The 25,848-nt window shown below is 40.8% G+C and overlaps 2 protein-coding genes across 6 annotated transcripts in view; one reads left to right on the top strand and one right to left on the bottom strand.

Moving 5' to 3' along the window:
- The window catches only part of ME1 (malic enzyme 1), a 126,495-nt gene that overhangs the window by 22,358 nt on the left and 78,289 nt on the right, over positions 1-25,848 (top strand). For both annotated transcript variants that reach the window (XM_081187364.1, XM_081187363.1), the window contains exons 2-4: positions 1,965-2,098; positions 6,127-6,276; positions 25,737-25,812. In XM_081187364.1, the coding sequence (XP_081043490.1) occupies positions 1,965-2,098; positions 6,127-6,276; positions 25,737-25,812 (360 nt within the window). The remainder of the gene's footprint in view (positions 1-1,964; positions 2,099-6,126; positions 6,277-25,736; positions 25,813-25,848) is intronic.
- The window catches only part of PRSS35 (serine protease 35), a 167,217-nt gene that overhangs the window by 67,297 nt on the left and 74,072 nt on the right, over positions 1-25,848 (bottom strand). The window contains exon 1 of one of the 4 annotated variants that reach the window (XM_081187374.1): positions 23,946-24,093. The exons of the other annotated variants lie outside the window; for them this stretch is intronic. The gene's annotated coding sequence lies outside the window, so the exon portion shown is untranslated. Of the gene's footprint in view, positions 1-23,945; positions 24,094-25,848 lie in introns of those variants that run through there. 4 annotated transcript variants of the gene reach the window in all.

The following is a 25,848-nucleotide window of genomic DNA, read 5'->3' as shown; positions in this document are numbered from 1 at the left end:
CAGTTTATTGAGCATTCATGATGACTTGTGTCCGCGTTATTTGCTTGTAGATTATGTGATGTTGCTGTTTATATAACATTTCTTCATTGCACTGAGGCTATATAATGCCACCTGATGTTGTTATTATTCCACACTTTCCTACACATTTCCTTATCACTTTTCTTATTACCACTTTTTTAAAAAGTGGGTTTGCTGCACAAGTGCCTCAAATCCACTTTAATTGCACAGCCTAAATTTGCTGGTATATGAATTTCCAGCGACAGTCTGGAAGCAGCCAAGTTCATATAATCTCTCAATAGGTAGTAAAGCATTCATCAAACTTTGTAAGAAGAAAATTCATACTATTTACACATACATTTTTATGCAGAGTCTCAGAAGCAAAAGCAATGTATATCTCAAGTTATTAAGTTCCCCCTATTCATTAAAAATGCGATGATGTGAAAGTAAAAAATGTGCAGGCCAAGTAATAAGGTGCTCCCATTCCATATACAGTACAGTATGTAGATTTAAAGTCTGTCTGGAGCTGACTAAAATAATTGAACACTAGACATAAGAACTGCAGTGATATGTGGAAAATATGTTCACCTCTGAGACCTCTGAATATTTTTTAATAACATGATTTGGCTGCCTGTGGTGTGAACTTCTGTCATACTCCAGGAGTTAAAATATAATTTCCTAAAAGAGTTTTAAAAATTATGTTGTTATTAAAACTCTGCTAAATAATTTTAATATCTGAAATTTTCAAATTCTTTCCATTTTCAATATCTTGTCTTCTTTGGGATGCTTGAAAAAACCATGAAATCAAAAGATAAGAAAACTATTTTGATATTCTAGATGTTTTGTATTAATATGAATGTTTTTATCAATTCTCTTGCTCCTTAAGCCAGTAGTTTATTCTAAAACTAGGATTAAAAAAAATGTTTTTGAGAATATTGGTCTTCATCTTACATGCTACAATATGCAAAAGATTTGTGCAACCATAGCTATAGTGGATCTCTGCAGCAGCCTAATCTTCTCCAAAGGAATAGAAAGAGGGAGGGAGAAACTGCATGCTTACAATTTGATCAGGGGTTCTCAAAATTCTTGTAGTTCAGAAATGTGATGGGAAAATACATTGAAAATTGTGAGATGAATGAATGACTAACAGGAACACATGTGAACATCCTGCAAGCAAATCAGAATAAATGCAGGATAAATGATCATTGTCGTATAACATCCCCACAAACAAATCAAAATGAATGGCTAATAAAACTGGCAGTAATCTATTCTCTGCATAAGCTTTGTGAAAGGAAATCAGGATGACTCCTCAATAAATAGGAGTCATTAGTAATCACCTGCCCATAGAGACTACAGTATTTTTAAAAGTAAAATTTGCAAGGTTCCATCTCATTGGGCAAAAATCCCTTTTTGTAACTCAGATTCTATCATACTTTGTTTTGGAAAACAAATGAAAATATATTTCATTATTTCTTGTGCTCTGGAAACATTGTGAATGATGTATGTGCGTGTATTCAGTTCTGAGTTAGAGCCTGACAAGCAGCTTTATGTAGTGAAAGCAGGGTAGGATTGTATACACTTTTCCATGGTACCTTGACAGTTTCTGTCTGGCATACAACAGACTTACCTGCTTTACAAAAGAAAGGGTAAAATCTTTACAGGTAGGTGTCAGCTGCATTTTATAATAGATCTTTTATATCTTAGTAGAATTTCATTATATTATCTGGACACATTTAAACTGCAAAAAGGATCCATTTCTATAAGCTTGGAGGAAACATTTTTATACAGTATTAAGGGGGGAAATATACTTTTGCAAGGATGTATTATAAGCTCATATCGTGAAGCAAGTTTAATAATATTTCAAAATTTGTTGGCTTCAGATTTTTAAAACTTGGGAGTATATAGTAATGTATGTGTGTTGTGTGTTGTGGTTCTCTCTGATAAACACTTCTCTCCTCTCTGTAAAGGGTCTGGCTTTCACCCTGGAAGAGAGACAACAGCTGAATATTCATGGACTGCTACCTCCTTGTTTTCTTAGTCAAGAAGTTCAAGTTTTAAGGGTTCTTAGAAACTTTGAAAGACAAGCATCTGACCTGGACAGGTAAAGTCTTGAACTTGAATCATTTTTAAGGGACTCAGATATTTGTTTTTTAAAAAGTGCTTTTAGGGAAAATATGACAAATGCTGACATTCAACCAGTTATACCGTATTGGGCTGAATATAAGCTGCACTCCCCCCCCCCCCGAATTCCAACCATGAAAAGTTAAAGTGTGGCTTATATTTGCAACCGTACAAAAATTATCCAGTATGTAGCCAGGAGCTTGGGGCAAAAAGCGCCAGGAGTGTAGTGTAGTCCCCTGTCATCTCCCCCAAGGCTGGGAAGGGAGAGAGTGAGGAAGGTGGAAAGGCTGCTGGCAACGCAGCTCAGCTCCCCCCCCCCCGCCCAGTATGCAGCCAGGAGCGCGGGGCAAACAGCGCCAGGAAAACAGCAAAGCAGCGTAGTACCAAGGCCAGAAAGGGAGAGAGCGAGGAAGGGGGCGGCTTATATTTGGGTATTGATTCCCCACTCCCTGTGCGGCTTATATTCGGGTGTGACTTATATTTGGGCCAATACGGTAAATTTCTTCATACTTCTGTTATCCATATTGGCCTCATGTGCAACTGAGAGATGACACCCTTTGTTTATAGTTTGTACAAATATAATGCAAGATAAATTAAAGGAGGTCTTCACTTTCTGCACATTTACAAAACAGCCTCTCTTTTGTCAGCATAGCTAAACAAAGTTTGATACAATTTATTGGGTGTTCATCTGAATACCTGAGCTCACACAAAAGAACTTAAACTAGGGGTCAGCAACCTTTTTCAGCCGTGGGCCAGTCCACCTTCCCTCAGACCATGCGGTGGGCCTTACTATATTTTTTGGGGGGAAATGAACGAGTTCCTATGCCCCACAAATAACTCAGAGATGCATTTTAAATAAAAGGACACATTCTACTCATGTAAAAACACACTGATTCCTGGACTGTCCGCGGGCTGGATTGAGAAGGTGATTGGGCCGCATCCGGCCCACAGACCTTAGGTTGCCTACCCCTGACTTAAACAATGATTTATGTTGCCATAATTACCAGGTGGTTGACGGTGTGATCCGCATATACAGACATTTGATTTACAAATCACAGTGGCCAGTGTCCTCATGTTAACTTGATAATTATGCAATTCTTCAGCACAATGGACTGTTTGAGGAGGTTGAAAAAAGCAACATGATAGGAACAGAGAGAAGCACTGCATGCTTGGGCATTTTCCAAAGAGTGTGCTGAGCACCTCTTTCTGAACAAGAACACTACTCTGAGCATGGAATTGTATGTGCACAAACAGCCGCTCACCCTGATTTGTAGCCAATTATATGGTAATTTAAGTCTAAACATTGATAATTTTGTTGAGCAGTTGACAGAACTGGTGTTTGCACTAAAAAATTAAAGCACCATTTGAAAAATATGTGTGAAATGCTTAATTATGGAATAAAAAAGCATGTATTGGCTTGTTTGGAGGTGTTTTTTATATTGCTAGTATAAATGTAAGAAGTATAGGCATGTAAAATCTTTGACATGCCTGTAAAGGGTACATCCTGATGCACACTCCAGTGTTGATAATGTCTGTCTGCACTGCAGTGTTTTCAGTGGAATACACTCTTTGTCACACATACAAGGGCACATTTCATTGAATGTACTGCAGTGCAGATATAGCATCCACAATGGATATGGAAGTGCATCCTATTTACTCTGTGCTCGATCCTATGTGAGGCTGTTCCCTTTAGCTTAATTGACAGGCTACACCAGTTTTGCATTAAGCTGCTCACTGCTCTCTGCTGCCATCATTTGGTAGTAGTCTTGGAGTAACATGCACATGTAACTATTGGTTCCTGTGGTTTTCAAGGGGATGATGTTTCCCACAAGTTCCTTCATACCCCCCCACCCACTGGGGGGAGTAGGAGAGGCCTGACCCCTCCTCGTTTTCTCCATGCAGCACATCAGCTTTACTAGTAGAGGGTGTTTATGATAGATGCACAGCACCAGTACTGAACCATTTAAATTAAGAGTTAGGTTTGCTTCTGTTCTTAACATGAAGGACTATATCCACTTGCGGCAGCCTGCTTGTTCAACAGTGGTTTCATAAATGGGAATTTTTGGTTTAGTGAACCAACCAAATCCAGTGGGAGTTTTGTGCTTGTGAAAGATGTTGCATGACCACTTGGCACAACTCGTATAATTATATTTGGTGGCAGTTAAGCTGTGCATAACAACTTCAAGTCTCAACCTTCTTGTGCTAACATTGTGTTGGATGTCACTTTATTTCTGTAGTTGCTTGCTTATTTTTTATTTGGTGGCAGATGAGATATGGGACAAAAATCCAAGCTTTTCTTGCATTTATATTTTTAAAGGGTATTCCCTAAAAAAGAAAGCAAGCAAGAAAAAAGAATTCCACTAGTCTTTTCCACATACTTTGCTGAAAAGATCACTTTTGCAGGATCTGCAGTCCCAATTTTTCCCCTAAAGAAATGCATAGGAGAATGAAATATTATTAGAGGTTTAAATAGAAGCAGCTGGTTTTGGAAAATGAAGAAATAAAACGAAAGTGGGCAACTGTTCAGAAAAAGACTGTGTTTCAGCCTCTCCTCTGGCTGCTATGCATGCCTGAACTGTCTGGCATAGTCTGCATTAGGTTATGCATAATACATTCTCCACCTGTCATTTTCCTATAGAAATGAAATGGTGTGTCCAAAAGGTTCATCCAGAAAAACTATATATCGTTCAGAATGAAAGATTATTAACTTGGTTGCTTTAGAGAGGGAAACCCTCCTGGATTTCAAATGTGTCTAAGACAGAGATGGAGGGGAGGTAAAAGTATTCATTGGACATGAAATAATGCACGGCTGGCAAACAATTCTGAAAATACCTAGGAAAAAATGAATGTGCAAAATGTTAGTTATTTTCCCATTTGATGGATAAAATGTTTATAGTGGGAATTTTACACTGCAATTATATACCTTTATTATCTGACACGTCTGGCCAGTGTCCAAATGAGCTTCTGCATTTGCAGTGGATATGATATGAAAAGCACAGAAATACAAGCAGCATCCCTGCTGAACATAAATGGGTTTGGTTCTGATCATTTTCTGATGGGAGACCACATGAGAAGCCTGTGTTCTCGTCACCTTAAATTCTCTTGGAGAAAGGTGGGAGAAAATGTAATCAATGAAAAAGAAGCTTTAGAGGACCTTCCTTTTGATCACAGCTGCCAAGCACTGCTAACAGGTTGCTTCAGAAAGTCTCAGGACCTTTTGGAGCAACTTCTCCAGCAGCCTGAAGAACTGATGGTGATGTATGGGGGGGGGGGAGGAGGAGGAGGAGGAGGTCAGGGTAAGTAGAAGCTCCATTATGACTACTGCAAAGTGCTTGTGTGTGCACTGGGATCTTTGGAACCATTTTTTAGTGTCTCTTTTTCTCCAAAGCGTTTCTATTTGAAACTGAATAGACATAAATGTTAGTTGGGGGAAGTAAAAAAAGAGATAGCAAAGTCATCATAGCAACCTCCTCAAACTTAACAGAGCAGTAGACACAGACAAATCATAGTTTCCAGGGATGGCTAACCTGTGGCCTTCCATATATTGTGGGACTGCAACTGCTACCAACTCCAGCCCACATGGCTAGTGGTCAGGGATGATGGGAGCTGGGAGTCCAGCAACGTTTGGAAGGCCAAACCACTTTCCAAACCACAGGTTAGCCACCCTTGGTTTATTAGAGTATATAATTGTGTGACAATTTGCATTGAGACTAGTGTTATTATTTATTTTCTGTCACCAAAGATATAAGGGGAATAAATTAAAGATAATAACAATAATAAAATTGTTATGCCACATAATGTCACATTTCCTGAGGCTTTTATTTCAATATGTGTTTTTTTCATTTCAAGTCTGGTGGTGATATGGTATAGTTTATGTGCCTTGAACTTGAAAGAGACATCCTTTCAGAGATGAAAAATAGCTTTAATTGAAAAAATACCTATTTATATCTAATTCACTTTTGGTCTACATCTAGATGACTGTATAATTATATAATTCATTTTTCACAGATATATTCTGCTGATGAGCCTTCAGGATCGAAATGAAAAACTATTCTATAAAGTGCTGACTTCTGATATTGAAAGATTTATGCCTATTGTTTATACTCCCACTGTGGGTCTGGCATGCCAACAATATGGTATAGCATTTCGGAGGCCAAGGTATGTAAGGTTATCCTTCACATACAAGTAATTGTATCTTTCTTCCTCTTGGCTGGTTTCTACTCCCCCCACCACAGCATAGTTGAGTGTAATCCAAAACTGGAATCATTAGGATAATTCAAACTACATTAAGTGTACTTTTAGCATAGGTAAACTGTAATTTGTGTTGCACTACAAAAATAAACTGGTACTTCAGTGTTTTAATCATTCCTAAAAAATTTTTAACATTGCCTAATTGAACTAGACTTGTTGAAGGACCAATAGTGTATGTTAATAAAAGGTAAAATAAAATATCCAACATTGATTTAATAATTTGAAAAATGTTAGCACTGTTAATGACAAAGGTGGATTACAGTTTCAAAATAAAAATTACAAAGGTCTGATTTTTGTAATTTATTTTTCTGTAAAAATGTTGAAATAAGAACTCTCAAAATCACTTTAAGATGCTATTATTGCCCTTGGCAACATCAGGCAGCCTCTGCAGTTCACATTTATTTTCCTTCCAGTTGTGTTAGTAGCCAAGTTTTTTCTTTCTTTCATTTTATCAGAGTTTTCTCATAGTATATTTATACAGTATCACTGTTTACAGTGATTCCCTTGGTTCTCTTTTAAGGGGCTATAAACTCCACTACTGAAATGTTTGAGCAACACAATGCGTAAAATGCTCAGAAGTCAATATTTTTAGACTTCACCTTAAAGGGAAAGATCTGTTGCTGTTTATAAATTTATAATCACTTCTGAAAATAAGTGAATCCATAATACTAATGGTAATTGTAATTCCTTATTCTAATCAGGGTTTTATAATTGTTGTATTAATGCTAGAAATACGAGGGAAACAACCCTACAAAGCACCCTTTCATTTTTGACTCTCTGATTGGTAACCTGAATCAGTTGAATTCCAGTGATGTGTGTGATATTATTGTGTTAAAATAATTTGCATAATTTGCACTATATTGTCCTGGATAAATATGTATTATTGTTTTAAATGCTGTGATAGCAATAATTTGATAGTTGGGTGAATGAGGGCAGGGCTTTGGAACATTTTATGCTTCTTTGAGAAGAAAAAAAGTGCTACATGGAGCAGGCACTTTCCAGCACTGAAAAATATTCTGGTTAAGAACACCTTTCTGCCCCACATGATCAAGGGAAAGGAGTGCCGAGATCCAGGCCAGCTCTGCAAGCTTGTGTTTCTGGAAGTGGCAGGCTCCCAACATTCTGTACATTATTGGCCTTGGAAGGAGCAGGAAGCCTAAGAGGAAGCACTTTCCTGGTCCATCTGATCCAGGATTGGATAGGACCTTGGAGACAGTCAGATTTCCACCCCATGATCAGGATCTAGATGTGGTGTGAAATAGCTAGTGCTTTTCTCTTCCTCTTTTTGAAGTCACCAGCTCTCATTTGTCTGCTTCTTTGAGTAGAATATCTTCCATTGAACCTTATGATGTTAAACTACCCACAGCCACTATATCTCCACCATTATGTTGATTTGCACAGAGACAACATATTTCAGGCTAAACTCCCATGCCAGTCCTGATACTGAGAGGTTGCAAAAGGCTGTACTTTCTGCCAGGGCTTTTTTTTTTCCAGCTGGAACTTGGTTCTGGCAGCTCTCTGATGGGTGCCATTGCCATTATAAGAGAACAAGGGAGGCGTTCATGGTGAGTTCTGGCACCTCTTTTTTCTTGTAAAATAGCACTGCTGTCTATTCCAGGGAAATGACTGCTGTGGAGCAAGTACTCAGATATCTGAGGTCATCAGAGTAGAGCATGATTGTATATTTCTAAGAGGCTTTTCCTTTCCCAGGGCTACCTCCTGTGCTTAACTAGGATTGTTATTATTTATTATTACATTTATATCCCATCTTTCCTCCAAGGAGCTCAAGGTGGTGTTCATGATTCTTCTCCATCTCCATTTTATCCTCACAATAGACCTGCGAATTAGGTCAGGTCAGCATCATGCTGTGCAAATCTGTCAATTGTGTTACAGTTGAACACTGAGTTTTTATATAATCAATTATAGTGTGTTATGTCATTCAAAATGTGAATGAAGCTGCATATGTAGTGTTTAACTGAAAATATAGGTTAGTTACTAGCATGTTCCTGAGCATTTAGCTTTGTTGAGGGCTTTTGACATAATATAATTTATTTCCTCTTTTGCCTCATGCCCATATTATTTTTTAAATATTGTTCCCCCCTTCTCATGAACCTGTTTTAACTGCCCATCCCATAAACCAGTACTGTATAATAAAACTGAAGTCCCTCCTCAGCATTACTTAATTACCTCCGAATAGAGTAAATTGATGTTACCAAATGGGCATAATAGGTCGTCTAGATTTTTCTTGCTTATTTGAAGGGCGGGCATCTTACTAAAATGAAAAAATAAGCCATTTCCTTTCTGTATTAGTGTTTCAGGAAAATAGTGTAGAATATAGTATAAAAATGACAGAATAGCATAGTTATGTCATTAGAAAGCCTCTAACTTGGGGATTGCTGTGGTATTTCTGGTATTAGTATCCCAGCAGATCCACAACTCTTTATAGATTTTTGCATTGGTAACTTATCTGATATTGAGATTAATTCCTGCTTTCCCTGTGTTTCATTAAAAAATGATTATATCACAAATCAACAATAAACTTAGGTATTTTTTCCCATCTACCGGTATGCAATAATTACAGTTTTGAAAACTACACATGTGTTGTGTTTTGGGCCAGATTTTCCAAACCCAACAAATGACAAGAGGTGTAATGTTACACTAGATTTCAGTTACATTCCCTTGCTTGTTAAGCTTTTTTTTTAAACCCATTTAGGCCAGGTCATAAAGTATTTGTAATTCTTTACAATTTTGATGTACTCAGTCTGGCACAAATGCAGTTGTGATCTAATGAAATGAAATCTGCTAGGGAAGCAGGCCCACTCCCCACTACCATTTCATTTATGGGACACAATCTGTCTCCATGCAGGAAGAGCATAGTCCTGCTGTCTTCACTTCGTTCTTGGTCTGCATGTCACCACTGTGACAGGCCATTACAGGGAATGGGAGGCCTGCTCCAAGCTTCTGTTCACCTGACACTGTCACTGATCAGACACCTTGGGACCCACACCAGAAGGTATTCCAAGTAGCCTAACAGAGAGTGGGGGTCCTAACTGTTGTTGGGCAAGTTCAGGGCTCTTCTTACTTGAATGGGCAGTCTGGTTTAAAGATAAAAAAGAGGACTGTCCTATACAAAATAAGATGCGTAACCACTAAAATTGGGTTATATAGGAATATGGAAGGTGTTCACATGCATCCCTTTCTCTCTAATATTTTAGTGTGTTGTACATATAAGAGGGAAAACAGGCCTCTGTTGTGTCTCTTAAGTTTCTTCCCTGCCACAGGTATTCAATAGTTCTTCCTCTCAAATGGTTTAAAGATGTAGGCGTAACACTTAACTTAATTAAATATCCTTACAGGATGTTAGATTTGTAGCTTCCTGACTTGTCTCTCCAAAGCTGCTAGACAAAATTATAGACGCAGACTTCTGTACTAGATTCTTTCCATCCGATGTTTTTTTATATAATATTTATTTTATGTTCTTGAATGCCAGTGAATTCTTAGATATGAAACATGCAGTAAATACATCAAAGACAAGCTTTGTTTTGTTCACAATGTGGTTTGCATACGTAGCTTTATTTTAACACTATAAAAGATCCTCATAGGAGTGCATCTAACATTATTGTTCTGTGATTTCCTTTAGCTTTCTTTTTCTTTTTAAGTTGTAAACCTGCAAGAAGGGGACCATAATCACTGCTGTACACTACCCAGTGAATTATGATGCCTTTAACATAAAATATACTGATAACAGTTTCATCTTGAAGGTTTGTGTGTGGGAGTTTGGCAGGACACTTTCACATGTGTTCTTTTCAGCTCCTTTCCCATGTCATTAAGCAAGGAAATGTAAGATCAGAAGCAGCTTTCTTGTATTTTAGTTTTTCTAGATGTTAATATGCATGCATTTCTTTGACTAAAGAAAGATACGGGCATTTAATTTCATCTCTATCAAGACCCAGACCAGTAGTACTGAACTTGTCCCAATATTTAGCTGTACTCGAATAACTGTGACTGTGTACTGTTAGAATATTTAACTTTATCTCCTGGCTGTATATTTTTGTGTATCCTGTTGTAAGGTGCTTCTATAGTTTACTAGCAATCACAGCTTGATTTCTGCAAGCATGAATGCATTTCTGACTACAGTGGTACCCCGCAAGACGAACGCCTCGCAAGACGGAAAACCCGCTAGACGAAGGGGTTTTCCGTTTTGGAGGCACTTCGCAAAACGAATTTCCCTATGGGCTTGCTTCGCAAGACGACAGCCCATAGAGAAGTCTCCGGGACAGCGGGGAAGCGCAGCGCGTCTTCCCCACTGTCCTCGGACCTCCTCCCGCCGCCGGACATCGGAACGAAGCTCCGATGCCCCGCGGGGGTGGGGGGAACGTCTCCTCCCGCCGCCGGACATCGGAACGAAGCTCCGATGCCCCGCGGGGGGGGGGAGAACGTCTCCTCCCGCCGCCGGACATCGGAACGAAGCTCCGATGCCTGGCGGGGGGGGGGGAGAACGTCTCCTCCCGCCGCCGGACATCGGAACGAAGCTCCGATGCCCGGCGGGGGGGGGGGAGAACGTCTCCTCCCGCCACCGGACATCGGAACGAAGCTCCGATGCCCGGCGGGGGGGGAGAACGTCTCCTCCCGCCGCCGGACATCGGAACGAAGCTCCGATGCCCCGCGGGGGGGGAAACGTCTCCTCCCGCCGCCGGACATCGGAACGAAGCTCCGATGCCCGGCGGGGGGGGGGAACGTCTCCTCCCGCCGCCGGACATCGGAACGAAGCTCCGATGCCCGGCGGGGGGGGAGAACGTCTCCTCCCGCCGCCGGACATCGGAACGAAGCTCCGATGCCCTGCGGGGGGGGACGTCTCCTCCCGCCGCCGGACATCGGAACGAAGCTCCGATGCCCGGTGGGGGGGGAGAACGTCTCCTCCTGCCGCCGGACATCGGAACGAAGCTCCGATGCCCGGCGGGGGGGGGGGAGAACGTCTCCTCCCGCCGCCGGACATCGGAACGAAGCTCCGATGCCCCGCGGGGGGGAACGTCTCCTCCCGCCGCCGGACATCGGAACGAAGCTCCGATGCCCGGCGGGGGGGGGAGAACGTCTCCTCCCGCCGCCGGACATCGGAACGAAGCTCCGATGCCCGGCGGGGGGGGGAGAACGTCTCCTCCCGCCGCCGGACATCGGAACGAAGCTCCGATGCCCCGCGGGGGGGGAACGTCTCCTCCCGCCGCCCGGCATCGGATGGCTTTCCTGAAGACTTGGGGTGGGAGGAGGGTTTTCCTTCCCACCGCCAACATTCAGAATGCTGTTCTGAATGTTGGCGGTGGGGAGGAAAAACCCTCCTCCCACGCAAGCCCCGGGAACAGAGGGAAAGCGCTGCGCACCTTCCCCTCTGTTCCCGTACCTGTCCTGAAGGCTTGCGGTGCGGAGAAAAGCCCTTCTCCGCACCGCCAACCTGGCAAGCGGTTTCCCTAGGAACGCATTAATTGATTTTCAATGCATTCCTATGGGAAACCGTGCTTCGCAAGACGAAAAACTCGCAAGAAGAAAAAACTTGCGGAACGAATTAATTTCGTCTTGCGAGGCACCACTGTACTGCAAATGCATCCTTCTCCCAATACCATATTCTGAGCCTGGTGTGTGAACAGGGGACTCCCACAGTCCTTCATTTCCCCATGTATAGCTTTTTCCTTGTTCTCTGCCAAAGTGCTAGCCACTATTATGAGGTAGATTTTGTGTTCCAAGTTTTGAGTGAAAGGTATAAGATGTCTTACTTTAAGATCCCCCCCCCCATTGTGTCTTGGACTATTTATGAACCACATTTCAAATTTCTATGTTTTGTGAGAGAACTATATCAATGCTAATACCTGACTATGGCTTCCTCACCCTGGAAATATTTACTGAGTGACTGTAGAGCTTTGTATTTTGTCAATTCTGTTTTTACTTTGAGAGCATCTTTCAATGTGAATGCTCCCATTGATAATCACTAGGTAGGTATTACATGATACCTCAACAGGTCAGTAGCCTTAAAATTTCTCATAACGCACAAGTTCAACAGTACAAACTGTTTCCCCCCCAGTATACAATGCACTACCTCTGTTTCTGTGTGTGGTCTACTATATAGAGTTCCCACAGCTGTTGGTTTCAGCATCTTGATTGTCAGTAATGACATGATTTTTAAAAATACACAGCTCTCTGGTTACAAACCAGAAATCTCATGGACTCTCTGTCACAGTGAACGAGCTTTCATAGTACAACCTGGGTATATTTCAAACACAAATAACTGATTTTGTTCCAATTAAAGTTCTACATGATTTGTTTAAAGGAGATTAAAGCCAGTTGTACCACCAAAGTGTTAGTGTGCACCTGTCAAACAACATATCCTTTGTGTCTGTAAATTGATGCTGGTCTCGTAGAAAGCTATACTTTCTAATTTCAGTGGTGCCAAGAGGGGACAGGGATGTCAGCTAACCTAAAATACAGTGGTACCTCGGGTTAAGTACTTAATTCGTTCCGGAGGTCTGTTCTTAACCTGAAACTGTTCTTAACCTGAAGAACCACTTCACTTTAGCTAATGGGGCCTCCTGCTGCCGCTGCGCTGTCGCTGCATGATTTCTGTTCCCATCCTGAAGCAAAGTTCTTAACCCGAGGTAGTATTTCTGGGTTAGCAGAGTCTGTAACCTGAAGCGTATGTAACCTGAAGTGTATGTAACCTGAGGTACCACTGTATAAACAAATACTGGCTGGTAATTCATGCTCAAAGGTATATCCTGCTAATAGTCTAAAAAGGAGTAGTATAGCAGCTTCTTAGGAGTACAGGCAACTTCCCACTTACGCGGGAGTTATGTTCAGGGCCCCCGCAGAGCTTTGTTGAGGCTGCTTAGCCCCCCTTCCTAACAGCAGACACATGGGGTAATGCATCCACCGCCGCTTTGTAGCATCAGCAAAGCCCCGCTGCCCCTCAGGCTCGCAAGGAGATCCTTCCCACAGGTGTCATCTTGTCCAACCCCTGCAGTGCAGGAATCTTTTGCCCAATGTGGGGCCCGAACCCATGACCCTGAGATGAAGATAAAAAAAATTCCTTACAGTAGCACCTTAAAGACCAACTAAGTTAGTTCTTGGTATGAGCTTTTGTGTGCATGCACACTTCTTCAGATACGAAGATTATCTGAAGAAGTGTGCATGCACACGAAAGCTCATACCAAGAACTAACTTAGTTGGTCTTTAAGGTGCTACTGTAAGGAATTTTTTTTATTTTGACTATGGCAGACCAACACGGCTACCTATCTGTACCTGAGATGAAGAGTTGTGATTATTTTTATGATATAAAATGGAAGTCGAAAGCAACCACGTATCCACCAGTTCCTGGGTTGTAGGTTATTTTTGTTCGCTCAAGTACACACAAGTACACACAAGCAGCTAGCTTGTGTATAGTAGCTAAACCTACAAGTTGAGCTATGTTCCCTTCCAGAGAAATTGTCATGCTGCCATTAGGTAAAATGCTTCTGCTGCTCTGTTTATGTAACTGGAATATATATATATGGGGTGCCTCATTTAGCTGCACATGAATGATATTGCTACTGTAGAATTGCGCAGTAGTTTGAGCTGGCAGAGTATAGAAGAGAAGAATCTGTGTTTAACCATGTATCTGGTATGAAAAATGCAAAAACACTAGCTGTTGTAACTGAAATTTCCAATGTACAGTGATATAAGAAATGCTGTCATGTGTGGGACAATTCTTGTTGCCTTATTTAAAGGTTATCTTTGCCATAAATCAAGTTGGGGGGGGGGAGAAAAGAATTCCCGTATAAAATAGCAGCTCTTTGAGGGAGTCTCCCCACCACCACCTTTTTCAAGCTGCAAGTTTAGGTGTGGGAAAGTTCAATGGAACTTTTTCGTTAAGATGCCAAAAACAACTTCTTTGCCCCGTCTATGGAACACCCAGGTGTTTCAAGTTTATTAGCAAGATCAGTGTAAGGAAAAATCATGACCAAGTATTCCATTGCTTAGTTTTGGAAACTTCTGAAAAGTGAGGAGGCTAAACATTAGGATTGCATTTCCATTTGTAATATGGAAAGCAAGTTCAATTATTTGCATCAACGAAATCTTGAGCAATAATTGGAAATCAGCAGGCCAGGGGGAAACTATCATCATTTGGAACTTAAACTACTGAAGAAAATATATTCCATTTTAGAATAATCCTTAAATTTTATATTTAATACCTTCTGCATTTACTGAGTGTGAATCTGTAGACTAAACCAAAAGATAGAGCATGTTCTGCTATCCCTTCCCTGTCCAAATTCTGTTAAGATCAGGAGCAGATATGTGGTTCACAAACTTCCTCTCCTAGAAAGAGGGGTTTCTATTGTATTTTGTAGGAGGTGATCCTATGTTCAAATGTGGTATCTTTCAGTTAGGGAATCACCTTATATACATGAAAGTGGTGTCTGAATTAAAGCCTGGTACTGTATCTGTTCCTTATCATACTGCACACAAAAGTGAGGGAGAATTGCATCTTGGACTGATGAATGAGTGCAGTATAATTTGTTAGGCTTGATCTATGTTGTCTTGTTTAATGTATCATTGCCATTAGATGAGACCCCATGTAGTGCAATGTAGCATCATGCAATGGGGCTTCTCCTTCCTCTCTTCCTAACTACATCCTCCACTTGCTCCACCTAAACAATTTGGGGAGAGTGGGGACCCTCTGGAGCAGATTTTGGGGGCATGTTGGCTGGAAGGGGGAGAGAAGAAAAATGGAAAGACCTGTTACACAAGTGGATTTCTGTTGCATAAGCGGGCAATCATATTTTAATGTCACCCTGCATTCTGAGAAGTCTGACAAAGTAGCATTACTTTTGGAATGCATCATGTGGCTAGGTCTCTCTCACCCTCCCAGAAAAGGCAATTTGGGAATGCTTGTGTGCATTTTGCATAAATTATTGCATCAAAATACACAGGCTTGGTTTGCATGTCACATTAAACCATGGTTTAAATAAAACTATGGTTTAATGTGAACAAGTGGCATGCTTAGGATTGCATTGTTAGAATATAATTACAAATCAAGTAAAAAACACTGCATGAGGCGTCTTTGTTAAAGGGATAGGGAACCTATGGCTCTCCGGATTTTGGACTACAACTCCCATCATCCATGACAACTGTCCATGTTGACAAGGGTTAACAGGAGTTTGAGTTCAATATTTGGAGGGCTACAGCTTCCTAATCTCAGCTCTGTTATTTCCCTTTTTGTTTTCTGATATTTTGTTGCACCTGGTTATAGGGGATGATCATGTGTGATGGTTGATATTTTTCAGTTTTCATCAAATGTTTGTGGTAGGTACAGATGAAGACTATACAGAGAGAGATGTTTGGAAATTTATTTGGAAAAGTATGGAGTATAAGTACATTATATTCTCTAATGAATTAGGGTTGATTTTTTATTGACTCTGGGCCAGATAAAGTCCAGATGCTTAGTCCTTTCAAATGTTACCTTAGGAATTCATCCAATTTCTTTTTTAAAATTTCCATGGCAAGGTTTTGACAGTCTATTAGGTCAATGACTCACTAATATATTTTAATGAAGTCATAATTAAAATATACTCTGTGTGATAGCCAGCATAAAAATCAGCAATAAAATGAAATAATTTATACAATTTATAGAGTTTTCTACCTGCTCATGTTACACATATTAGGTGGATAAGGGGAATTATGTGAAGGAAGCAGGACTGCAAAATCTTGAATATTCATCAGTGGCTCAGTGTGATTCCAGAAGACTGAATATTTTATAAATGCCTCTGAAGGAGCAGTAGTTAGTGGATGGCATTCTGAATAGATTAGTAATTTTACTGTGAGTTAAAAATAAAAATGAAGGCAACTGATAGGATGGCATTAAATTGTGAATGTAGATAAAAGTTCATGTTTTTGTCCTGACATATTTACCTGCCATGCTGACATATTGTCTCTGTAATAATATGTCATCATGGGGTGCCCTTAACACTGTCAAGCATAAAGTTTAGGACTGATTTATTTCTATAACTTTTTACATACGCTAAGTGTTACATACACTACACATCTGCCCCCATGCATGCTGTCAACTCCGTCATTCATATTGCAGAAGGAATAATCCATAAGGCAAGCAATGGAGAGAAGCTCTTCCTCTTACCCTTATGCCAGGCTGGGCTAGGTCAAGTAGCAGAGGCAACAGGAATAAGGTGGTTGGCTATGTCAACATCCTTCTGGGCAAACCTCAAATGATATCCAAGGCCAGTTTGCAACACATTACAATGCAAAATGAAACAGGACCCATCCAGCAGCCCTTGTTCCATTTGCTTTTGATGGCACAGCCCAGAGGTTCCTTCTCTGTGCTTTTGTAGTTTCAGGATTACTTCTTTGCTTGTATCATTGCCACAGCTTACATGGTTATAGAGTGGTACCCCTACGAACTTAATTCGTTCTGGAGGTCCGTTCTTAACCCGAAACTGTTCTTAACCTGAGGTACCACTTTAGCTAATGGGGCCTCCCGCTGCTGCTGCGCCATTTCCGTTCTCATCCTGAGGCAAAGTTCTCAAACCGAGGTACTACTTCCGGGTTAGCGGAGTCTGTAACCTGAAGTGTCTTTAACCCTAGGTGTCTGTAACCCGAGGTACGACTGTACAGGAGAAGAGCTAATTCAACAGAATGCTGTTCTGGAGTCCTTTATCTGCTACTCTATCCCCATGTTCTTATTTGCCAGTGGGGTCTTTTTGCTGTCCCTGTTCAGCCTTCCAATAGTGTCCCTAACTTCCAAGATTATCCACTCAGGCCCTCAGCAGCACATAGAGTTCTGGATTTAGCTGTCAGCACATTCTCAGACTCTCACTCCAGGGGTTGCCCCAGGTCCTCAGCAGCTTGGAAGATTTCCAATGAGCCTCTGTGGTAGAGAAAGGTCCTAGCAATCTGGGCCAAACTCCAAGACCTGTCAGCACTAGTTCCTGCAACATCTCTTAATAGCCTCACCCCCTCCTTCCTGGAAAAGCAAGCATCAGAGTCTGTCTTTTTTTTTTTAAGACAAATGTCCCCCCACCATAACATAATGTGCCATGAGTCTAGATGTGCCAAGGAAACCCCTGTTCCTCAATCTGTCTGATTTCCCTTATCTCCAGTCACGCCACAGTCAGTGTTTACTTTGTGCCTGCCTCTGGGAGCTCATATTCTAATAGTGTTCCATTGCAAACAGGTTGTCTGAGTCTGTCCATTATGGAACGGCTTTGCCAGTTAATAATGAATGGTTAGTATAGTATTCACTGTTTTCAAGTACCAAGTTTACTATTTTGAAACGGATTGGTCTTTCCAGTATTGCTTGGGGGTTTCAGTACTTTGTCTCTGTGTCCATCTTGCTTATTGCCACTGATGAGCAAACAAAAGAGATGGACTGTTCTAAACCTTCCTCATAATTATGTCACATACCACAGCTTTGCAGTGTAAAATTAATCAAACACAAAGTGTTGTTTGTCTGGTGCCCAGGTTTGATGCTACTGGAACAAAATGTAATAACAGTGTTTGACCCAAAAGTGATCAGACTTGTTTAATTTGGAGCTCAAATTTTATTTCTAAAATATATTGAAAAATATGTTTTTACTTAAATTGCTTAAAGTAGGCTTTTTGTTTTGTTTTCTGTGTTAGAATAAATGTAAACCACAGCTAGCAACTGAATTAATACTGTGATTGTGAGTTACTTCCACAATGATGTTAACAATACAAAGTACACTGCAGTGGTACCTCGGGTTACAGACGCTGGAGGTTACAGACTCCGCTAACCCAGAAATAGTACCTCGGGTTAAGAACTTTGCTTCAGGATGAGAACAGAAATCTCGTGGCGGTGCGGCAGCAGCAGCAGGAGGCCCCATTAACTAAAGTGGTACCTCAGGGTAAGAACAGTTTCAGGTTAAGAACGGACCTCCTGAACGAATTAAGTTCTTAACCCAAGGTACCACTGTACTTGCCTCAGGCTTTAGTTTGGAACTCTTGCTACTGGACAGTGGCTTTGTGGCTCTGCCCCACCCCAGTGGCTGCTACTTCTAAACCAAAATTGGAGATCATAGTGTGAAATGGGTTTGGAGGCAAAATATAGCTTGACCATTGCATCTGAAGTTCTGAACCAACATGTGTATGTTACAGGGAATGTTCACAGTTCTTTTGATTCAATCCTAAAAATATGTACTCTTAGTAAATATGTTTAGGTTTGAAGACTAGTAGCCCTATCCTCTGTATTATTACTGTCAAGTGGACTGACACTGTTTAGCTTTCAGTGGACTGATTTCTTCATTTTTATTGCATCATGGGATCCATTTTCTTGTGGCTGAGATGTATGCTGTGTGGGAGCCAGATGGAAAAGGCAAATTATTTTGTTACTTCTCTCAGCAGTACTGCCTTCCTGGTAATGCATAAATCAGACTCAAGTTCTAGAGGTGCCAGAAAGAAAGGTTCCAAGGATATTTCAACATCACTGATGTCCTGCTCCTTTTTTAGTGCAATTTTTGTATTAGGAGATCTACCACAGCATAATGTGCAAGAACAGTTATCTTCTCTCTATGCCAAGATTGTTTTTTCCTTCTCATGTCAAAACAAATTGATTACAATGATCTGCTGACAAGCACAAATAACTACAAGTGACCCCAACCATGCCATAAAAGTATTAATACTAATAGATAGAACAAGAGAATTGATTAGAAACAAAATTAAGGGTAAAAAATACACTGGAAAATGATAAATTATCATCAGCAGATTGCTTTAAAGGCTAATGCAGGCTAAAATGTTACAGGAGTCGTCTGGGATTCTCTTTTCCCAAGAGCTGCCCAAACCTGAGTTGTTAATCTAGAGGACAGAACAGTTTTACTTCCAGTGAAATATTCTGAAAATATCTAAAAACAACAAAGAATCCTATAACACTTTAAGGATTAAGAAGTTTATTAAGGCATGTTTTTGTGCACTAGAATCCATTTCTTGAGAAACAAGATGTGTTTTGTGTGTTTATGATAGATACATGTAATCTCCAAATTAGGAGCCAGTGACAGAGCATAGATTATAAGAAGCATTTATGAGTGGAGGCAAATGTGGCTTGACAATCTTGATGTTTGATATCAAATTTTCAAAAATAGTTATAATAATATTGTGGCAATTTTTGATCCTAAGACAATAAGACACTTAACTTGCCTTCCCCACAAGTGTATACCGATGGCCTTGTCCTGTTTGAAGTTGTGACTCCAATGAGCACCAACTGATGCTAAGGATTTTTTTGTTTGAAAAACTTATTGTATTTGGGAAACTGTTAGATACTACAAGAACATAGGAAACTGCCTTATACCAAGTCAGACCATTGAGCCATCTAGCATAGACTTCTCCATAGGGTCTTGTACAGAAGTTTTTTCTAGCCCTACTTGGAGATGTTGGGTATCAAACCTGAGATCTTCTGGCTGGGTTTCCTCAGCCACCCTGGGTGGCTTATAGCATATATAAAAACACAGTAAAACATCAAACATTTTGTTGTTGTTGTTTTTTAGTCATTTAGTTGTGACCCCATGGACCAGAGCACGCCAGGCACCCCTGTCTTCCACTGCGTCCCGCAGCTTGGTCAGACTCATGTTTGTAGCTTTGAGAACACTGTCCAACCATCTCATCCTCTGTCGTCCCCTTCTCCTTTTCTCCTTTCCCAGCATCAGGGTCTTTTCCAGGGAGTCTTCTCTTCTCATGAGGTGGCCAAAGTATTGGAGCCTCAGCTTCACGATCTATCCTTCCAGTGAGCACTCAGGGCTGATTTCCTTAAGAATGGATACGTTTGATCTTCTTGCAGTCCATGGGACTCTCAAGAGTCTCCTCCAGCACCATAATTCAAAAGCATCAATTCTTCGGCGATCAGCCTTCTTTATGGTCCAGCTCTCACTTCCATACATCACTACTGGGAAAACCATGGCTTTAACTATACGGACCTTTGTTGGTAAGGTGATGTCTCTGCTTTTTAAGATGCTGTCTAGGCTTGCCATCGCCTTTCTCCCAAGGAGCAGGCGTCTTTTAATTTCGTGACTGCTGTCACCATCTGCAGTGATCATGGAGCCCAAGAAAGTAAAATCTCTCACTGCCTCCATTTCTTCCCCTTCTATTTGCCAGGAGGTGATGGAACCAGTGGCCATGATCTTCGTTTTTTTGATGTTGAGCTTCAGACCATATTTTGCTCTCTCCTCTTTCACCCTCCTTAAAAGGTTCTTTAATTCCTCCTCACTTTCTGCCATCAAGGTTGTGTCATCTGCATATCTGAGGTTGTTGATATTTCTTCCGGCGATCTTAATTCCGGCTTGGGATTCATCCAGCCCAGCCTTTCGCATGATGAATTCTGCATATAAGTTAAATAAGCAGGGGGACAATATACAGCCTTGCTGTACTCCTTTCCCAATTTTGAACCAATCAGTTGTTCCATATCCAGTTCTAACTGTAGCTTCTTGTCCCACATAGAGATTTCTCAGGAGACAGATGAGGTGATCAGGCACTCGCATTTCTTTAAGAACTTGCCATAGTTTGCTGTGGTCGACACAGTCAAAGGCTTTTGCATAGTCAATGAAGCAGAAGTAGATGTCTTTCTGGAACTCTCTAGCTTTCTCCATAATTCAGCGCATGTTTGCAATTTGGTCTCTGGTTCCTCTGCCTCTTCTAAATCCAGCTTGCACTTCTGGGAGTTCTCGGTCCACATACTGCTTAAGCCTGCCTTGTAGAATTTTAAGCATAACCTTGCTAGCGTGTGAAATGAGTGCAATTGTGTGGTAGTTGGAGCATTCTTTGGCACTTCCCTTCTTTGGGATTGGGATGTAGACTGATCTTCTCCAATCCTTCGGCCACTGCTGAGTTTTCCAAATTTGCTGGCATATTGAGTGTAGCACCTTAACAGCATCATCTTTTACAATTTTAAATAGTTCAGCTGGAATATCATCACTTCCACTGGCATTGTTATTAGCAATGCTTTCTAAGGCCTATTTGACTTCACTCTCCAGGATGTCTGGCTCAAGGTCAGCAACCACACTACCTGGGGTATACGAGACATCCATTTCTTTCTGGTATAGTTCCTCTGTGTATTCTTGCCACCTCTTCTTGATGTCTTCTGCTTCTGTTAGGTCCTTTCCACTTTTGTCTTTTATTATGGAAATCTTTGTATGAAATGTTCCTTTCATATCTCCAATTTTCTTGAACAGATCTCTGGTTTTTCCCATTCTATTGTTTTCCTCTATTTCTTTGCATTGCTCGTTTAAGAAGGCCTTCTTGTCTCTCCTTGCTATTTTTTGGAAATCTGTATTCAATTTCCTGTATCTTTCACTAACTTCCTTCGCATTTTGCTTGCCTTCTCTCCCCCGCTATTTGTAAGGCCTCGTTGGACAGCCACTTTGCTTTCTTGCATTTCCTTTTCATTGGGATGGTTTTAGTTGCTGCCTCTTGTATAATGTTATGAGCCTCCATCCATAGTTCTTCAGGCACTCTCTCCACTAAATCTAAATCCTTAAACCTGTTCCTCACTTCCACTGTGTATTCATAAGGGATTTGACTTAGATTGTATCTTACCGGCCCAGTGGTTTTTCCTACTTTCTTCAGTTTAAGCTTGAATTTTGCTATAAGAAGCTGATGATCTGAGCCACAGTCAGCTCCAGGTCTTGTTTTTGCTGACTGTATAGAGCTTCTCCATCTTTGGCTGCAGAGAATATAATCAATCTGATTTTGATGCTGCCCATCTGGTGATGTCCATGTGTAGAGTCGTCTCTTGTGTTGTTGGAAAAGAGTGTTTGTTATGACAAGCTTGTTCTCTTGGCAGAACTCTATTAGCCTTTGCCCTGCTTCGTTTTGAACTCCAAGGCCAAACTTGCCAGTTGTTCCTTTTATCTCTTGACTCCCTACTTTAGCATTCCAATCCCCTATAATGAGAAGAACATCCTTCTTTGGTGTCATTTCTATAAGGTGTTGTAAGTCTTCATAGAATTGGTCAATTTCAGTTTCTTCAGCACCAGTGGTTGGTGAATAAACTTGGATTACTGTGATGTTAAAAGGTCTGCCTTGGATTCGTATCAAGATCATTCTATCATTTTTGAGATTACATCCCAGTACAGCTTTCGCCACTCTTTTGTTGACTATGAGGGCCAGTCCATTTCTTTTACGGGTTTCTTGCCCACAGTAGTAGATGTGATGGTCATCCGAACTGAATTCACCCATTCCCGTCCATTTTAGTTCACTGATGCCCAGGATGTCAATATTTATTCTTGCCATCTCATTTTTGACCACATCCAACTTACCAAGGTTCATGGTTCTTACATTCCAGGTTCCTATGCAATATTTTTCTTTACAGCATTGGACTTTCCTTTCGCTTCCAGGCATATTCGCAACTGAGCGTCCTTTCGGCTTTGGCCCAGCCGCTTCATCAGCTCTGAATCTACTTGTACTTGTCCTCCGCTCTTCCTCAGTAGCATGTTGGACGCCTTCCGACCTGAGGGGCTCATCTTCCAGCGTCACAACTTTTATATGCCTGTTGTCTTTGTCCATGGAGTTTTCTTGGCAGGGATACTGGAGTGGCTTGCCGGTTCCTGCTCCAGGTGGATCAAGTTTGGTCAAAACTCTCCACTATGACCTGTTCATCTTGGGTGGCCCTGCATGGCATAGCTCATGGCTTCTCTGAGTTATTCAAGCCCCTTCGTAAGGCAGTGATCCATGAATGGGCATCAAACATTAAAATGTTCTTTACTTGATCCTTGGAATGTTGTATCTAAAATGATTATCTCATCTCTAGCACATTTCAATTCTACTGCCAGCTTGAACGTTTTCCTAGCTAAATGGGTTGCATTGTTTTAACCTATTTTCATAAAATAGATTTTCAATTACTGGGAGGATATATTTCATATTTTACATAAAAGAAAAGTTTTTCTTTATACTTGTTTGGGTTTGAATTCATCTTTCTTAGGTGCCCGAAGCAGGACAATGTATTTCATATAATACCTCAGAAGTGTCTGGGCAGTGTGATTCCCCCCCCCTTTAATTCTAGAAAAACCTAATAATTTCATTGTTACAATGTGGGTTAGAAATCAGGGTGGGAGGGGTCATGAGAAGTTTAATTTTAAACACCCAATAAAATCTTATGATGCTGTAGTGATAAATTGTATTTATTGCTGTGACTTACTTAGACAGTCTAAGAAGATGCCTGGGAATATTCCCATGAGAATGTCATGAACACGAATTTAGCCTAATATGGTTTGGGTTCTCCATTTCTGGCACAAGGCTGAAATAAGTCTGCAAATATTAGTATCCTACAAAAAGCAACAAAAGTGTTACTACCCTGCTAAGATATTAATGGCTAGCACTTCCATGGACCCCCTTTTAAAAATTGGTATTACTTTCCAGTCCTTGGGTGTATTTTTGTTAGAAGACCAGCAATTTCAGATTTGAATTCTTTAAGAACTATTTAAGTGGATCCTGTCTAGACACAGTCATTGGTATCAAAAACCCAGAGAGTTTGCAAGAGAATCAGCAGCATTCCCCCATCTCACTCCTGACAAACACATATAAATAGCTTTAAAAATACATACTGTATAATGAAGATAAGGTCAAATTCAGGTTTTTGTATCTGGAAAAAACATGCTAAAAGTTATATTTAGGCTGCAGTGCTGTACTCGTTTACCTAATAGTAAGTCCCATGGACATCAAGAGGATTTATTTCTGAGGAGTCATATACTGGATTGCATTGTTAGCCAAAGCTTTTTACTGCACTGTAGAATTTATGGAAATACGTGTGAGCGTTTATATTTTTACAATGAATCACCTACATTTCCCCCTTCATTTAAACTGGACCACATATTTCCCATATGCATAAATCCTGTTACATAATTATCTGTTAAGTTTGTTATCAAAACAGTAGGTTTGCTGAAGCCATGGTCTTTTCTATTACAGTGCAGGGGCCCCCTTGTTTTTTCCTGGTTGTATAAAATTCATTGCATTTTGCATACCGTGTTACAATCTCTCTTAACTTTAGTTAGTTTTTAATGTTGATAAAAAGTCTCCAAAGTTGGAACTCTTGCTATTTCAACTTTCCTGTATACAGATGTATACAGTTATTAGTTTGATTCACAGAACACATTTCCATATTGTTCTTAGGAGTTCTATTTGCCACACTTATTTGCAATCTGTGAACTTTTTAAAAAGAAAGGTAAGAATTTAAATGATATTGCATAGCTATACATGCCAGTTTGGGTGGGGGAAAGAAAAATAAATTGTCTTTTATTTTCCCTATCGCTTCTGACCCTCCTACCTATTGCTGAGTAGGGTTGTGGCTAGGCCTGTTTTTCAAAACTGTGCCCTGCTCACTGTTTTGCATTGCCTTCCTTGCTTCTTGCCACTCTCTAATCCTGTTTTTGTGGGATGAGAGAAAGTTTCAGAATCATATTGGCTCTCCCCTTCAGAAGAGGGGCATTGCTTTTTAGGGTTCCTCCATGTCACCAAGTGCCATGGGCTGGTTTGCTCTTGTAGCAAAGTTGTTCCTAAGTTCAGCACATTATTGGAATAAATGATGTCCATTCACATATGTAAAAGTAAAGGGGTACACTTTTGGGGTACGGGCTGAACCTATTTCTCTTCTGGTGATCTCAGTGCCTGAAGTAAGAAGCAAATCTTGCCTTAGCTATGTCTCAGATTACAGTTTCTTTTATGTTGTCCATGGAACTCAATGAAATTCACAGGGAACCATGCCATCCGTAGTCTGTGTAACCCCATCCTGGGTTCCATTTTTTGGTCATGCTGTGGGAAGGAATGTTGGGAACTTGTGTTACGTCTGTAGCCTATTGTCATGATGTGTGGGTATGTGTATAGGAAGAACAGGTAGACATGAAATGCATTTCTGTGTGATCTGCACAGTCACATCCCCGCTACAGAATTCCTGACATTGTTAGGCTGGGCTATCCCATGCATATTGACCTTACTGCAGTAGTGTCCCTGCTTGTTTTGTCAAGCTTTACCACATAGCAGTGCCAACCACTCACTTATATGGGAGAAACAAAATTAAAAAAAATCCTTCCAGTAGCACCTTAGAGACCAACTAAGTATGTTATTGGTATGAGCTTTCGTGTGCATGCACACTTCTTCAGGTATGGGAGAAAAACCCTAGATGTACATGTGTCTAAATTCATCCTCTGACTCTAGTGATATTCTGTGGAACCCCCCCCCCCCAGTGACAATCAATTCTGCCTAGCCCTATCCTCGGTTCTTGGTTATTTGTGTTTCCAGCATGTGACATCATGTGTGTGTGCATATGATACCAATGATTTAAAAATAGAAAGCTTCATGCCTGAAAATGCTAGTTTTAAATTTAACTTATTTTCTTACAGAGGACTCTTCATCACTCCCCATGATCGAGGACATGTTGGAACACTGCTTAAAGCATGGCCTGAAGCTGTCATCAAGGTAGGTTCTTTAGCTACAAGTAATATGTGTCAGGTC

The sequence above is a fragment of the Podarcis bocagei genome (assembly GCF_964188305.1).
Source record: "Podarcis bocagei genome assembly, chromosome: 3".
Lineage (NCBI taxonomy): Eukaryota > Metazoa > Chordata > Lepidosauria > Squamata > Lacertidae > Podarcis > Podarcis bocagei.
The sequence above is the reverse complement of the archived record's forward strand: the minus strand, read 5'-3'. Positions and strand labels throughout refer to the sequence as shown.